Raw genomic sequence first — 14,865 nt, 5'->3', positions numbered from 1 at the left:
TCATAGATTCAGGAATGCGGGTGGGAAAGGATTTCCCGTGGTCTCTGGCCCAGCCTCCTGCCGGGCTGTTGCCAGCAGAAGGCCAAGTTGGCCGTGGCTTTATCTGACCACGGCATGAACACTTCCAAGGATGGAGATTCTCCCGGCGCTGGGGAATCCCAGTGCGGCTCCCCAGCGGGCAGAGCTGGGACGGCAGTGTCCCTGCTCCGCTGGCCGCTTTCCTCAGCGCAGCCCAGGACCTGGTTTGCTGCGTTTGTGCCAGGAGCGGCTTGGCCAAGTTCAGCTTGGTGTCCGCCACGTCCCGAGCTGCTCCTCAGCAGGATCCTTGCTGTTGGAGTTGGTCTCGAGGAGCTGCACCCAGGTGTGGGCACTCAGGTTTCTCTGGTTGCAACCTGTGAGTGGTTTATCTGGGAACCTGTGTAGGTCCCCAAACTCTCTTCATTCTCGGTGTAAATCTTCTGAAGACTCGGGGTTTTACAGCGCTCCTCCTACGCCCGACTGTTGAACTCGCTGCGTTTCCGGCTTTACGGATTCGTTCCGCCTGGTTCTTGCACTACCGGCTGTCACGTGGCGCGTGGATGGTGGAAACACCTGGAAAAAAAATCATTATTTAAAGCGTAATTTCATAGAGTGGCTTCTCCTGGTATTTATGCAGCACTTGCAGCGTAGGAGACGTGTGGGGAACACAACCTTAGGAGAGCGGCGTCAGTGTCGCAGAGCTGCGTCGAGGCAGCGGGGACGGGACAGAGCTGAGCCGGGATGAGTGTAGCCCCTGGCTGCGGCGTTCCCCGCTTGCGCGTGCCGAATCCCGGTGGCGTTTCCCATGCGGCCGCCCCTGAGGGGGGTGGTGGAAGGAATCGTAGGGTGGCAGCGGGTGGCAGCGGCGCGGCTGGGACTGAATCCAGGCTCTCAAATGTGTTCCCATCCCAGGTCTTACAGATCGACGGACGGCCGGACAACCCCGCAGCTGGGGAACCCCTCGACTCCGCAGCCGGCATCCCCTGAGGTGGGCAACTGCCACTCCCATTTGGAGCTGTCCCACACCCACTCTCCGCGCAGCCCCATCAGCCCCGAACTGCTCTCTGCCCCCCTCACCCCCCTCTCCCGTGACTCCATGCGGCTTCTGTCCAGCGAGGACACGCGGTGCTCCACGCCCGAGGCTGGCCTGGATGAGCAGGTGGGTGCCGGCTCCGCGTGGGCCCCTTTGCTCCGGTTGCGTGCTGGCGGGAAGGCCGGAGCTCTGCCCGGCGCTGCGCTGGCCGCCGCGGAGGCGCGGAGGCAAATCTGACGCCCGGCCGGGGCGCGGAGCGTAGTGCCGTTGGACGGCCGGTCGCTTTGCCAGCGGTCCGTTCCGTTTGGAGGCCGCCGCGTCCTCACCGCGTGCGCCAGAGCTCTCCGTGCGCCGTTCACGAGGCCCGGCCAGGCCCGCGGCACGGCACCGCGGAGCTGCGTGCTCCCGCCTGCGGGCAGCCGGAGTCACGCGCGGAAGGGAGTGGAACAGCTTTTCCCGAAGATTTTCCATAGCCTGGCGTCTCTTCCCTGCAGGCTGTGCAGCCCTGGGAGCGCCGCACCTTCCCGCTCTCCTACGATCCCAGGACAGAATGCGAGGACCAATCTGACCCCCAGGACCGGTCGTCGCGCTGCACCCGGCGCACGTCGGGCAGTAAATCCTCCCGGGAGACCGATGGCACTTGCGCTTCACCCAGCCTGGCCAGCCTCAAGAGCCGCCCTGCCCTGGTGACGCCCTCCTCCTCCTCCTCCTCTTCCTCCTCAGCAGCAGCAGCAGCAGCAGCAGCAGTCCAGCGGCCAGCGCACAGATAGAGACCGAACGGGAAGACATGAGCGAAACCAACACACAGAACTAACTCTTGGCATTAAAGCTTCCAAAATCTGCGTTTGATATTCAAACATCCTGCCGGGAATTTTCACAGTTTTTAGTGAATTTAAGGAGTTTAGAAACTGTTTTTTGTTTTCTTTTATTTTCTTCCTCTTTTTTTTCTTTTTCTTTTTTTTTTTTTTTCCTCTTCTCCATGTTTCCTTGTCACATGAATGATCTGACCCCAGATTCCTCCCAGCGGAGTGAAGCCTCGGGAGGGGAGCAGCCCACCAGCCCTCCCTCCCCCTCCCCTCCCCTCCCCTCTACGTGTATAAAACTAGAGCACAGGATTTAGCTGACTAGCAGACTTCGGGGATAGTTGTTCTCAAGCAAAGGGTGTCTTCTCCTCCTAACCTGCACCCCCCTTCCCTCCCTGAAAGGTTTTAGTGGAGTGAAATTAGTGGTGAGAAGCGATGGCCTGGGATCGCAGCCCTCGCTGGCTCTGTCCTCGCGTGCGGCGTGCCCGCCCTGCGCGTCACCCTCCGGCGCTTTCCTCCCCTGGGCCGGAGTTCCCGGGGGTCCCAGGGGTGATTGCCCCTCCCCGATCTCCCCTCTGCCCCCCGGGGCCGCCCGCCGCCGCCCCCCTTCCCTCCCGCTTTGGAGCAGCCGTTTGCTGCAGGCCTGGCTGCCCCGGGGCGGGGGGAGGCGGAGGAGGGACCCCTTTGGCCACCTCCCGCGCAGCCCCGCGTGGGAGCAGTGGGATTTCGGGAGCAGCCTCGCTCACGCCTTGCGTGGTTCTCCGGTGCGAAGGCGCGGAGGGCAGAATCCCGGCCCGGCGCGGCGGGTGCGTCAGGCGGGAGCCGGGGTCGCGATGCCGTGCGGGGACGGCGCTTGGGGATGCTGCCCCGAAAGGGCAGTGGCCGCTTTCGGCTGGGAAACGCGACGCCCCTGCGTGTCCCCCGCCCCGCGGGCTTGGGAAGTTGGGGCGCGGCCGGCTCTGGGCCCAGCACCCAGGAGGGAGGCAGCGGGAGCACCCAGGGCGCCGGGGTGGTCTCCGTGGGTGGGTTTGCTCTCAGAAAAGGGGAGAAGAGAGGGAAGGAGGGCAGGGGCAGCGGGCGGCTCCCGCCGCGCGGAGGTGCCGGGGGGATCGGGATCTGTCACCGCTGCTTCGCTCCACGTCCGCGCGCGCCCGGGAACGGGCGGCGTTCCGTTTCCCAGCCGTCGGTGCGGCGCGCCGCCTCCTGACAGGTATTTTATTTTGAACCAGAGTTTGCTGTTGTTCCTCCCCTCCCTCCCTCCCGACCCCTCTGCACCCGCAGCGGCTCCCGGATCCCGCACACCGTTCCCATCCGTAACGCTTCCCCATCCCGACGGTGTGGCTCTTGGTCCCTGTCCTGTTGCTAGCATTGTGCCTGTCTTATGTATAATCACATCACCAAAAAAAAAAGGAAAAAAAAAATACAAAGGACATTTTTTTTTTCCATTTTTGTAATCGTAAAGAAATAGTAGCTAAACTGCTTAATGGTTGGGGTTTTCACAATTTTCAACATTATCTAGTGTTTTTGGTTCTGTTCTAGGTTAAAGGATTTGTCATCGTTTCTTTAAAACCGACGCTACCATATCCCTCTGCATAAGTGCTTTTCTATTTATAAGGTTGAAAATTCTGAATAACCCTTTTAGCATTATAAAAACCACAAAAAAACCACCTTGTATTTTGTAAATATTTTCTTTTCCTGCTTTGAGCTGTGTAATGTCCTTGTTATATAGAAATGCTTTTCTTCCGAGAAGCTGATCTTTGTTAATGTCTTGATTCTGTTGGCAAAGCACAGATGTGCTTATAAAAAAAAAAAAAAGAAGAAAAGATTAAAAAAAAAATTAAAACAGAATCTTCTCTGCAACGTGTGTTTGTGAAACGCTGAGCTGGGACGTGGAGGGGCCCTTCCCCGGGGCGGATCGGCCGCGTTCCTGCCGCCCCACGCCTGAATGGCCCCCGTTTTCCGTTCCGGCGCTATTTCCCAGCCGTTGTTGGCGGTCGGTGAAAGGAGGAGTTGTTCCGCGGGGTCGCGGGGTTCGGGCTCCGCACGGGGCTGTGTGATGGCGCGGGACCTGGGAGAGCTCGCGGGAGCGCGGCTCTGCCTCGCGGAACTCGGTCCAACGAGGCCGGGGTTGTGTTTCACGTTTCGGGGCTCAGCGGTTGCGGCCGATCGCGCCCGGGGTCTGCGAATTGTGACGGGTTCTGCTGCGGAGGTGGAATGTTTGCAAGAGAAGTGGTGGGAGGCGACTCCCTTGGGTGCTCCCGAGTTGCCAAGATGAGAGAATTGGTCTTTGTTCCTCGTTATCCCAGCGGATGGGAAATGGGAAGGGGCTGGGCAGTTATTGGCCAGGTGATCAGAGAAGGAGGAGGCAGCAACCTCGGCATCGCTGGGTTCGTTACAGGTAACGAACAGGGGAGGAAAAAATCCCGTCTGAAAAGCAACCGATGGCAGCCACAGCTGCACCAGCGACTGCGCGGTGCTGGAAACTCCCGATCTGCGCAAGGCGGCCGAGGGCTGCGGAAGCCGCGGAGCCACGGGCTCGTGGTGCCGGGACCCGGGGGCTGGAGCGGGGAGGGGAAGGAGGCATCGCTGGGATTTGGAGAGCCCCAGCGCTCGCGGCGCTGCGGGGGCAGAGCTGCAGCCGCGCTCCGCAGCGGGGGAAATGTCCTGTCCCTGGTCCCAGCCAAAAACAAAACGCGGGCTTCCTGGCCACAGGGCCTCCGGTGGGGAGCGGGGGGAGCGGCAGCCTGGGCTGCGGTGGGGGCTGGTGCTTCAAAAGGAAAAAGAAAAACCGCCCCTGCCCATCGCTGCTGCTCCCCAGTCGGTTTTTGAGGCGCTGGTGCTGCGGCCCCAGCGTGGCGGCACGGCCGTGGGGGGACTGGCAGTCCCAGCATGGAGAAGCCAAACCCTCGGTGCGGCCAAAGCCCCTCGCGCTCCTGTCCCAGCTCCCCCGCTCCCTCCCCCTGGGGCAAAGAGGCGGCGTTTCTCGTAGTAATGACTTTATTTCCAAATTCATTTTTACGGCAACAGTGTAAACCAGTTGTTAAAACGCACGATACACTATGGACATCACAGACAGAAGCTAAGCTAGAATGAGACTGAGATCAAACCTTCCCTCCCTCCCCAGCGCGCCGCAGGGAGCGCGGGGCTGCCAGCACCACGGTGTCTGACACTGGAACTTCACTTCACAAGCTTTTTTTTTTTTTTTTTTTTTTTTTGGGGTGCAGAAACATGGGGGGGGGGTTTCTTCGAATCTGTGCCGGTTTTAACCCTTTCCAGACCAAGATGTGTGTGGAGTAAAGGAAAAGCCGTGGGTCAGTCTGTCCGGCTGCGCAGGGTGACCCTCAGGCCTGGGTCTGAACGCAGGGTCGGGGCTGGCGCAGCAGACGGAAAGGGCTGTCCCGGTGCGCGGAGGGCGGCAGCGGGGGGCTGGAGGTGCTCAGCCGAGGACGTAACGGGGGCAGCGACTGGAGCCTGCTGCTGACACCCTGGCCCGGGCCTTGGCGTCCCTCAGGAGCCGCACAGAGGGACTTGGGGGGCGCAGGGATGGGCCAGCTCCGCCACGCTGCCCTGCAGCTGAAAAGGGCGGCGGGCGTGCGGCGGTTCTCCCGCTTGCTCGTTTTACGGAGGAACAAAACAAATACCACAGCGGCTCTTACGCCAGTCCAAAGGCAGGCACGGACTGGAGCGCAGAGTCTTACAGTCACAAACTGGAACGGAGCGAGCGACACGCTGGACGGGGGCTTCCGCGTGCCCCGCGCGCGTTGGTGCTGGACCAGCAGTAAAGCGGAGACAAGGGCTGGAGCCTCCCTCCCCAAAAACCATCAACCATCCCTCTCCCCAGCACATCTGTCCTGCAGCGCTGGGCAGGCCCCCTCCCCAGTCCCGTCTGGGGACGAAAGCCGCTCAGCCCTGACAGCCGCTGAAACGGCCGCTGCGGCACCCCCTGCCCCGGGCTCCAGTGAGAGCCCCTCGTGCCCCAGTCAGACCAGGATTTCGGCCCCTTGCTGGGAAAGCCCGGCTTTCCCCCCCACCACGCCTGGGTTTTGTGACAGGAAAATAAAAAAAGCAGCAGAACAAACAAATGTCAGCTCATCTCCCCTGCGTGGGGGCTGGTGCTGCGCGGAGGAGACGCCGTGAGGGGGCAACGCTGCCAAGTCAGAGCAGGAGAGCGTTTGGGGGGGTACGGGGGGGGGGGGGGGGTCAGTGCCAGGGAGCTGGCCCATGCGCTCAGGACGGGACTTGGGGAGATGCCACCACACGCCAGCCAAAAAAAAACTGCCTCGCGCCTTCCCCTCGCATCCTCCTGTTGTCTCCTACTGCTGCCAACAGCACAGCCACGGCGTGGCCACTGCTGCAATCTCTTAGCTGACCTTGAAAAAAATTTAAAAATTAAAAAAAAGAAAAACCCGAAAATGTTACGTGCTGCACCCAAATGCAGAGGCCACCCCAGCCCTGCAGCTGCGCAGCGTCCCCAGGCCCCGGGCGGTGCAGAGCTGGGACGCGCTAATGCAGACCCCTCCGCGCCCCCCCCCCCCCCCCCCCCCCTCCCCACACCCCCGAGCCCACCCCCGGGAGCAGGGCAGCGGCTCTGTGCCCCCCCGGGTGCCCCCTGCAGCACAGCAAAGCCCCCCTCGCCCCCAGGGCTGCAGCAGAGCCAGCACAGGGCAGCTCAAAACCACTTACAGCATCAATTATTATTATTAATTTTTTTTTTTTTGTTTAACCACATGCTCGTTTATGAAAACAATCACCCTGGCACAGGCCAAGCATATACAGACACATCTACGCTACGACACGAGGGGCTGCCAAAGGACGGGGAAAAGCCTCTACTCATCCACTCAGCGCTTCCCGCACAGCCACGGGGCGGGGAACGGCCGCCCGCGCCCCTTCACGCCGGGCTGGGAGGGCGCACGGGCCGCCCGGCAGTGTCTTCATACACATCTCGGCTTTTGGGGGAAAAAAAAACAAGGTTTCTGCCAAATCCGCAGGGAAATTTAACGCAGAAAGGGGAGGGACCTCCCCATCCCGGCTGGAGCACCCAGAACCTCGTTAGGGTGACGAGGCTGGGACGGTCACAGCGAGGACCTCCCGCAGCGTGGGGTGCTGGGGTAGGGTCCTGCTGCCGCTGCCCCCTCCGCCCCACTGCCCCCCGCCCCGGGGCGCTGAGGGTCCCGGCAGGGCAGGGGCAGCGAGGGACCTCGCAGGGGCCGCGGGGAGGGCGTGAGGGACGGGCCCGGGCTGTGCGCTCCGAGGAGCGGGGGGAGAGGAGGTTCTGTACCTCATCGCGTCACTGACTTTGGAGTCCTGGAGCTAGAGCTGAATGAACAGTAAAAGCAGAGTAAATCATTGACCAGTGAGGGGAGGGGCAGCAGCTGTAAAAGGAACAGAGGAAGAAGGCCAGATTATTATTTTTCTTTCTTTTTTTTTTTTTTCCTTTTTTTTTTTTTTCCCCTTGTCTTCTCTCATCTTCGCCGGCCGTGCCGCGATCACAAGCCCTGCTTGGCCAGCGAAGCGGACACTTCGTCGGCTAGCGTGGCGAGCTGGGGGGAGTCCACCATGTTGATGCTGCCGGTGGAGGAGACGTTGCTAAGGCGGCGCGGGGAGGCATCTCCGGAGATGGTGGGGGACTTGTAGACGATTTCGGCGCCGTGGTCGGTCTTAGCTTTGGCGTTCTCGCGGAAAGTCAGCTTGTGAGTCTCAATCTGCAACGAGAGGAGAGGCCGGTGAGCGAGGGGAGGCGGGACGCGTCCAGAGAGGCCGTTTTTACCTGCAAACCATCTGCTCGGTCACTGCTGTCGGGTAGAACTGAGCTCAGTTCACTGGCAGCGTGCCCCCAGTGCCCCCAGTCCTCTGGCACGTCCCTTCCAGTAGCCCACAGAGGCACCAGGCACAGCCGGAGGGGACGGCGGGACCGGAGCATCCCAGGATGCTGCCGAATCCTTCCGGAGCACCCAGGCCTGGGGTGGCCGTGGGTCCCAGGCGCAGGACTCAGCACAACCGGGGCTGCTCCCGCCCCCCCGGCACAGATTTGTGGAGGGAGCGGGATCCCCCACGGCGCACGCAGCTTCCCCGTAACCCACACACAACGCTGCTCCCCGGGGCGCGAGGGCCGGGGAGGGGAGCTGGAGCGGATCAGGTTCGTTACTTACTGGTGCCCTCCCCAGCCCAGTGCAAGGCTGGGCGCTGGCTCTCCGGGGGCGGCTCCAGCGCCAGGGACTGGAGCCCAGCACAGTCTGGGCTCGGGCTCCGAGCGGCCTGGGGACGGCTCTTGTCTTCCTTGCCTTTCTCTCTCTACAGGTGAAGAAACCCACCCAGGGCGGTGGGGTGCAAAAAACGCATCAGCAACAAAAACCAAGATCCAATAAATGTCAACCAGAAGGAAAAATTATAAAAAAATAAAGAAAAGAAATGGAAAACTGGGGAGAAAAAGATCTGAGAAAAACCAGGGCCATTCACTGGCTCACAGGAAGAACGGCGGCTGCCTCTGGAGACAGGGAGGAAAGTTTCGCCCGCGCAGCAAAGGCGAGCGACTCGGGGCACACCCCCAGCCTCCCCCTGCTGTGGATTTGGGCAGGAAGGCTGAGGCAGGTGATGCTGCTGAGGGTCACACCCTTGCAAACCAATTCCCCCTCCAAAGGGCAAGTTCTTCAAACTGCAGTCCAGTGAATGTGCCAGGATGTAAAAGAATCATCGCTGTCACCATAAAAAGGGTGAAAATGGGCTTAGTGAAGCACAGGGCGGGCTGATGCGGAGCAGCAGCGAGAGAAGGGTAAGGAAGTCAAGCGATCCCTCCGTCGGAGGCCAGCTGGGAGGTGAAGAGCTGCACAGAGAGAGCACGGCCAAGGACAAAGTGCCAAAATAGAGGAGCCAAACCAGAACCTTCCCCTCCCACTGAGAAAAAAAAGTGTTTGAAGAACAAGCAAGAGAAAAACTGCTTTTCCCTGGGGAGATTCAACCATGTGTCAGCAGGCTGGAGTCTCAACTGTGCTCACCCGATCTCCCGCTCCCCCGCTCGCGCGGCCGTGGCTGTCCTCGAAGCCAGGCTGCGGAGGTGTTCGACTGAGCCGAGACTTGCTGTGAAGTCACCTCCAAAGCCTCTGGCAGGACCGGCTCACCCCACGCTCAGGATTTCACCTGACCTCACTGGCTCTTGCCTTTCAGTTTAAATCCCCCTAACTGTGCACCGCTCCTTACAGAGCCCTGCGTCAGGCTCAGCTGAGACTTGAGGTAAGGAGAGATCACCTTTCCTCTGAAGTGACAGCCTGCTGCAAAGTCACCTCTTCTAAATAAAGCTAAGCCTTTAACGCTCCACTTTCACTGGGGAACCAACACCCACGCAACACCCGGGGCTGTCAGCTTTGTGCCAGAGCACTGGGAGTAACTGGGAAGGCAGAGCGCAAAAGCAGCTGCTGACGGTGGCACCCCCCAGGTGAAAGGTCTGAGAGACAAGGGTGTTTCCGCACAGACTTCAGAGAACAGCAGAAAGAGCAGCAAACCACAGGAGAGGACATCACTTAGGTTCACACTCATTCAGGTGGCCGGGAGGAGGACAGAGATCGCCATCCTCGCAGCTCTGCCGCGGCCGCGCGCCCGCAAAACCTCCTCCAGGCTGAGCATCGCCGCCCAGGAGCGCCGGGCGCTGCCCGCTGCGGCACGGCGCCGGCACGCAGCGCAGCTGGCCGGGCAGCGGCTGAGCGGCTGTCCCCGAGCAAGGCGCTTTCTGTCCTTCCTCTGAAGGACAGGCGTGCACAGACCACCCCACGGCAGAACACGGGCAGCAAATCGCTTCGAGCACTGGGGAAGAAGTGCTGCCCAGTAAGCAGAGAGGAGAGGCCACGCGGGCTAAAGACGAGCTGGGTGAGTGGGACCTTTTCCGAGTCCAAACTTCAAGCACTCTGTGCTTGCGCGCCTGCTGCCAGGGCAGGCAGACGCGTGCAGCAGAACAGCACGCTGCTCTCTACCCAGCGCCCCTTTACCTTTTTATTTCCTCCTCCAGGGACGTGGCTGATGTTATCTAAGGACCCAATTTTCGATTGCACCTTATCTTTGAAGTCCAGTTTCTCAGATTTCACCTCCACCTGGCCACCGCCTGGAAGAGAAGAGCAGGGGCGAGGTCAGCTCCTGCGCCAGCCGGGGCAGGCTGGAGGGAACGCGCTGAGGGCCGAGCGGCCGCTGCGAGGCGGCTCCACCGCAGCACCGCCGAGGCGAGGCAGAGGGCGAGGGGCAGGAGAACGGCAGCGCCAGGGACCCCGCGCTGAGCTGGGAAACCCAGGGGCCAGGGCAGGTGGGAAGCAGGGTGAAGAGCCTTTCCAAAGGGTGCTGTGCAGCTGACAGACATCCTGATTTTTTATAAAGGAAGAGAGGTACCCTTACTCCCGTAAACACCAGCACTTCCCCCCGTGTATTCCTAACTGACTTCCCAGTTACGGCACAGACAAGGGTGTCCATGGACCTGCCCAGATCCCTCCCCTGCTACCCAGCGGCCAGGCAGACTGGAGAGGCTCTTGCAGTGACAGAGCTGGGAACGGTGTCCAGCACCCCAGCGCTCCCTCTGATGCTCCGGTCCCTGCTCCACGTGCCTCCCTTCGCTCCCCGAACCCGCTCCCCGTCTCCGGACGCGCGGCACGCCGCAGCCCGCGAGCTCCCGAGGACCAGCGCCCGGCGGTACCTGGTTTGTGATGGATGTTGCCCAGGGAACCACATTTGGATGTCACGTGGCTCAGGTCCACGGGCTTGTAAACGATTTGAACCTGTCCATAGGAGAAAGGAAAAGGCGATGAGCTTATCGCTACCGCGGGCAGGCCAGGGAGGGGGAGGCACAACACACACCGGCACCTGATCTGGATTCGAGGGAAAGGACAGCTTAAACCCCAAGGAGATTAATAATACCAGAGAAACTGTCATCAGAGATGGGAGATCATTAATGCCCGTGTGCAGTAGCCTCTCTTAACAAGTCAGCATGCACAAGATCACCTCTCCACAGAGGGGGGAGGTAGAGGCAATTTTAAAGTGCTTAAGTGAGAGAGAAAGTGGAGTGGTAATTAATTAAAGATTTGCATACACATCATCCAAAAGGAGGAGATATACCAGAGAGAAAAATGTAAAAAATAAATACCTTTGCTGGTGTAAAACATAAAGCTTATGTCCACAAAAACTGAAAGAACAGAAATGATCAATGTGCACAGAACTTTTTAAAGAGTGACCAAAATATGCATTTCTGAAAGATGCTGTAATGGAAATCAGGGTTAAAAAAAAAAGAGCAAAGCAAAGTCTAAATATCTGGCAGGAGTTCACGTAATATAAAGTAAAATGGCAATTATCCTACATTGAACCACAGCAACATTTCATGACATTATGCTGGTTTTTACCTGTTTCACCCATTACGTCTCTGAACAGGGGTCCAGTAATCCCACTGAACCGCCCCACTCAGACTGGCCACGGCGCTGGGCGGGCCTGGGCCGTGGGGCCAGCGGCCTCTCGCGCACGGACGACCGTGTTACACGGGACGCACACAGAAGGGACGGTGGACGGTTAACGTGGAGCTGTTTAGCGGTGACGTTAGCGATTAAACACCACAGGGGAAAACACCGGGGACTGGGAGAGGGCTGGGACCACCAGGCTGTCAGGGACGGCAAGCCACAGCACACACACACCAGCCACACCAGGAGCAGGAGACAAGGGGGGTGAGAAAACATCCCCATACCCCCAAAAGTTAGCGTAGCCCCCGGGTTTGGGCTCACACCTGCGCGTGAAGGAGCTGTTGCCGCAGCTGGGGGGGCCAGGGTCGGTGCCTACTCTCTGGGCAGCCTGCATCTCAAGGGGAACTGGTGCCACTCTCAGTGTTGCCACCGACACCACGGTGGGCGTGTTGCTCTCGCAGGAAGGATGTGCCGGCACCGAAGGGACCTTAGCAGAGGAGCGGCTGGACCGATGTGCCCCAAAGCCAGCACAAAAGATTCACCGTAGCCACTGCTCTCCCTCAGCCCCGGCGCCCCGTCCCGGTCAGCCCTGGGGTGAAGGCGCATCCTTCGGTTCTCACGTCGGCCCCGCGTCCACCGGCCTCATCGCCCTCAGAGCCGGATGTTGGGCCGCGGTTGAGCGCACCGCTGAGGAACACTCCCCTCTCCGTCATGCAGCCAGGAAAAGGGCAGAACGGAGGCTCGGTGCCACCGGCCCCGCGCACGCGAGCCTGCCTTGTCCCCGGCGCTCACGCGTACCAAAAGGCACATTTGACAGAGAGCGGAGACAGAGAGGGGGGAGCAAAGCGGCCCTAGGGTCTGGGAGCACACTGCAGAGACAGACACGAAGAGGGGACTGGGGAAAGACCACACGTTTAATGCCCTGGGCAAGAGGAGAGCCAGACTCAGGCGGGAGGCAGGAAACAGACCCTGAGCCTTTCCCATCCCAGCCGTGACCCCAAAGGGCCTACAAGCAAACTGGGCGCCACTGGGGCCTGGGACTGAAAGCCTTCCCATTTCCAGAGCAAGAAATCAGCAACTGAAACGATTTCTGCTCTCATTCCTGTTGTCTTTGTTACAGTCAGGACTCCATTAACCCTTACCATCCTGCTGGGGAGCAGGGAAGGGTCCTCCCCGTTTTAGCAAGAAAGGAAAAGGGGCACAGAGTCGCCTGCCTGGGAAACCAGTGCCAGAGACCTGGGGATGCCACCTCGCAGCATCACCGATGCTTAGGGCAACTTTTGCCTAACGCATCACCTTGTCAGAGCATCCACTGGCTTAAAAAAAAAAAAAAATAAAATAAAATACCAACCCCAGGTTAGCGCAGCAACAGCTCATTCCTCTGGAAGCAGCAACGGCTGGGCAGGCAGTCACTGCTGACAGCATCTCGGAGGATTAAGACGTGACGGCCATCGAACCGCCGTGGTCTTGCTGCCCCTCCATCAGAGGAGCCCCAGGGCACAGCTCTGCCGCCGGGACGGCCCGTGCAGCCACGCTCCGGCCACGTCAGCGCACGGCTTCGCTCCGAGCGCCCGCACCCAGAGCTAAGCTGCTGCTTTCCGTGTCGGCGCGGCCAGGCAGCGATCGCACGATTTTCACTGCTGGCAGAGCCCGGGGAGGGATGACAATCCTCAGCCAAAAATCCAGATAGTTCTAAACGCGCTGCAGCCACTGCAGCTGGGAAAGCTTGCCCACAGCGTGAGCTCTCAGCGGGGCAAAGGATGAGCTCACCACCCTGTGCTGGAGCTAATTACCAGCTGCAGCACAGATGATTTGTGACGAACGCCAACTCCTGGCGTAACAAGTGGTCCACCACGCACCCGGCAGTCCAGCCAGTGCAGGACCCTGGGGTGAGAAAGAGCAGAACAAGCAAGGAACCTGCTTCACAGAGGTCTGATCTCCGCAAAGCAGCTCCTCTGGCCCGTTAGGTAAATGCAGAATGACATTGAATTTCAGATGGAGGTTGCAAACCCAGTTATGTCCCAATGCTTACATGCCAAGCCCTCTGCAATGCTCAGTTTCTCAGGGAGGGCATCCACAGAGATCAAAAACAGCACAAAGAAAATCCATTGGGAACATCTGAGAGGCACCAGAAAGCTTCTTCAGATGGCCACAGACCAGGCAACCATGGACCCTGGGTCGCACTGTCTGAGGTCTCAGCGATGCTCCTTCCTTGGTCCGTCATCGTTCCCGGACCCAAACTCTGTCTCCAGAGTGACTGGCATAAATCCGCCAGCCTCTGTGGAGTTTCTCCAGGTTTCTGGCACAGCAGCTGGAAGCTGAGTCTGGCTATTTATGGAGGAATGGCTGGAAATGCCAGCGTTTAGATCAATTAACTCGGGATTACTTTAGGCTCAGCCTCCCTGGGCACTGCCTAACATCCCCCAGACGCATTAGCGAGGAGAAGCCTGATGTCTGCAGGTGTCATACTTGCCTGATGGGACTGGGCAGGAACCTGGGCTTTCACATGTTGGGCAGGGTCACGTGCAATTTAGCAGTACATTAAGCAACGAGGACTGCGTCTGCTTATAAATCTATCATCTACTGCACCAGCAGCTGCATCGCTGCCAGAGGCCACTCATCCCACAGACAGCGAGGCATTAAAGTAAAACCTTGGAGTGAACGGGATGTTTTGTTACAGACATGGTTTCCACACGGCGCGGTTAGTTCTGTCCACGTCGGGCACGTACAGGACTCGTTAGGGTTCATCTGCCCATGTCTTTTGGGTTAATGGGTTAAATGACAGCACGTCGCCAATGGCTATCTGACGGCGGGCTCGCTGCAGATAGCATTGGCGATTTAACGTGGAAAACATGGCACTGACAGCAAGGATCATTACAGCGCATTCAAAGTGTGAAGGTACTCACACTGCCTCCTCCCGGGATGTGTTTGATATTATCCTTTGAGCCACACCTGGATTGAACGCTGCTAAAGTCCAGCTTCTGATTAACAATCTGCACCTTTGGTAGCCAGAAAAGAGTCATTGCACGTCACCAATGGCTATCTGACGGCAGGCTCGCTGCAGATAGCATCGGTGGTTTAGTGTACACAACATGCCACTTAGAATAAAACCAGTACAGTGCATTCAAAGTGTGAAGGTACTCACACTGCCTCCTCCCGGGATGTGTTTGATATTATCCTTTGAGCCACACTTGGATTGAACGCTGCTAAAGTCCAGCTTCTTATTAATAATCTGCACCTTTGGTAGCCAGAAAAGAGCGTGAGAAACAACATGACCATCTGCAGCTTGAGCATCCGTTATATCCCTACAACCAGGAACCTGCCTTCCAGAGCCAAGAGCAAAGGAGAACCTCTGGCTTGCTGCATGCATTTGCCTCCTCATGGGTTGGAAACTGAAGATGGAGCTGGGCAGGTTCTAGCTAGAGATTGGGTACGTCTGGAGAGCAAGGCAACCCTGGTTTCCAGACCAGAAAACACCAGTAAAAAAGCAAGCTCACCCCATTTTCTTTCAGTGAATGAAATGGGGAACTGGCTAGGCAGCAACGTGCTGGAAGGCACCAGTGGGCTGAGACGCGGCTTCCGCAGAGCCAGC

At 59.0% G+C, this 14,865-nt stretch overlaps 2 protein-coding genes across 13 annotated transcripts in view; one reads left to right on the top strand and one right to left on the bottom strand.

Moving 5' to 3' along the window:
• Window positions 1-3,702, top strand: part of KANSL1 (KAT8 regulatory NSL complex subunit 1) — a 98,725-nt gene extending 95,023 nt beyond the window's left edge. For all 5 annotated transcript variants that reach the window (XM_086767033.1, XM_086767034.1, XM_086767035.1 and 2 more), the window contains 2 exons: window positions 931-1,177; window positions 1,546-3,702. In XM_086767033.1, the coding sequence (XP_086623159.1) occupies window positions 931-1,177; window positions 1,546-1,821 (523 nt within the window). In that variant the 3' untranslated portion in view covers window positions 1,822-3,702. The remainder of the gene's footprint in view (window positions 1-930; window positions 1,178-1,545) is intronic.
• Window positions 3,703-7,052: 3,350 nt separating this feature from the next.
• MAPT (microtubule associated protein tau) overlaps window positions 7,053-14,865 on the bottom strand; it is a 47,878-nt gene continuing 40,065 nt past the window's right edge. For 7 of the 8 annotated variants that reach the window (XM_086766851.1, XM_086766844.1, XM_086766846.1 and 4 more), the window contains 5 exons: window positions 14,419-14,511; window positions 14,180-14,272; window positions 10,523-10,604; window positions 9,831-9,943; window positions 7,053-7,556 (listed from right to left, as the gene is read on the bottom strand). In XM_086766851.1, coding sequence (XP_086622977.1) covers window positions 7,341-7,556; window positions 9,831-9,943; window positions 10,523-10,604; window positions 14,180-14,272; window positions 14,419-14,511 — 597 coding nt within the window. In that variant the 3' untranslated portion in view covers window positions 7,053-7,340. The remainder of the gene's footprint in view (window positions 7,557-9,830; window positions 9,944-10,522; window positions 10,605-14,179; window positions 14,273-14,418; window positions 14,512-14,865) is intronic. The other variant, XM_086766852.1, reaches the window with a different exon arrangement.

The sequence above is a fragment of the Chlamydotis macqueenii genome, chromosome 25, assembly GCF_036417535.1.
Source record: "Chlamydotis macqueenii isolate bChlMac1 chromosome 25, bChlMac1.mat, whole genome shotgun sequence".
NCBI classification, from domain to species: Eukaryota; Metazoa; Chordata; class Aves; order Otidiformes; family Otididae; genus Chlamydotis; species Chlamydotis macqueenii.
This window is presented reverse-complemented; position numbering and strand designations above follow the sequence as displayed.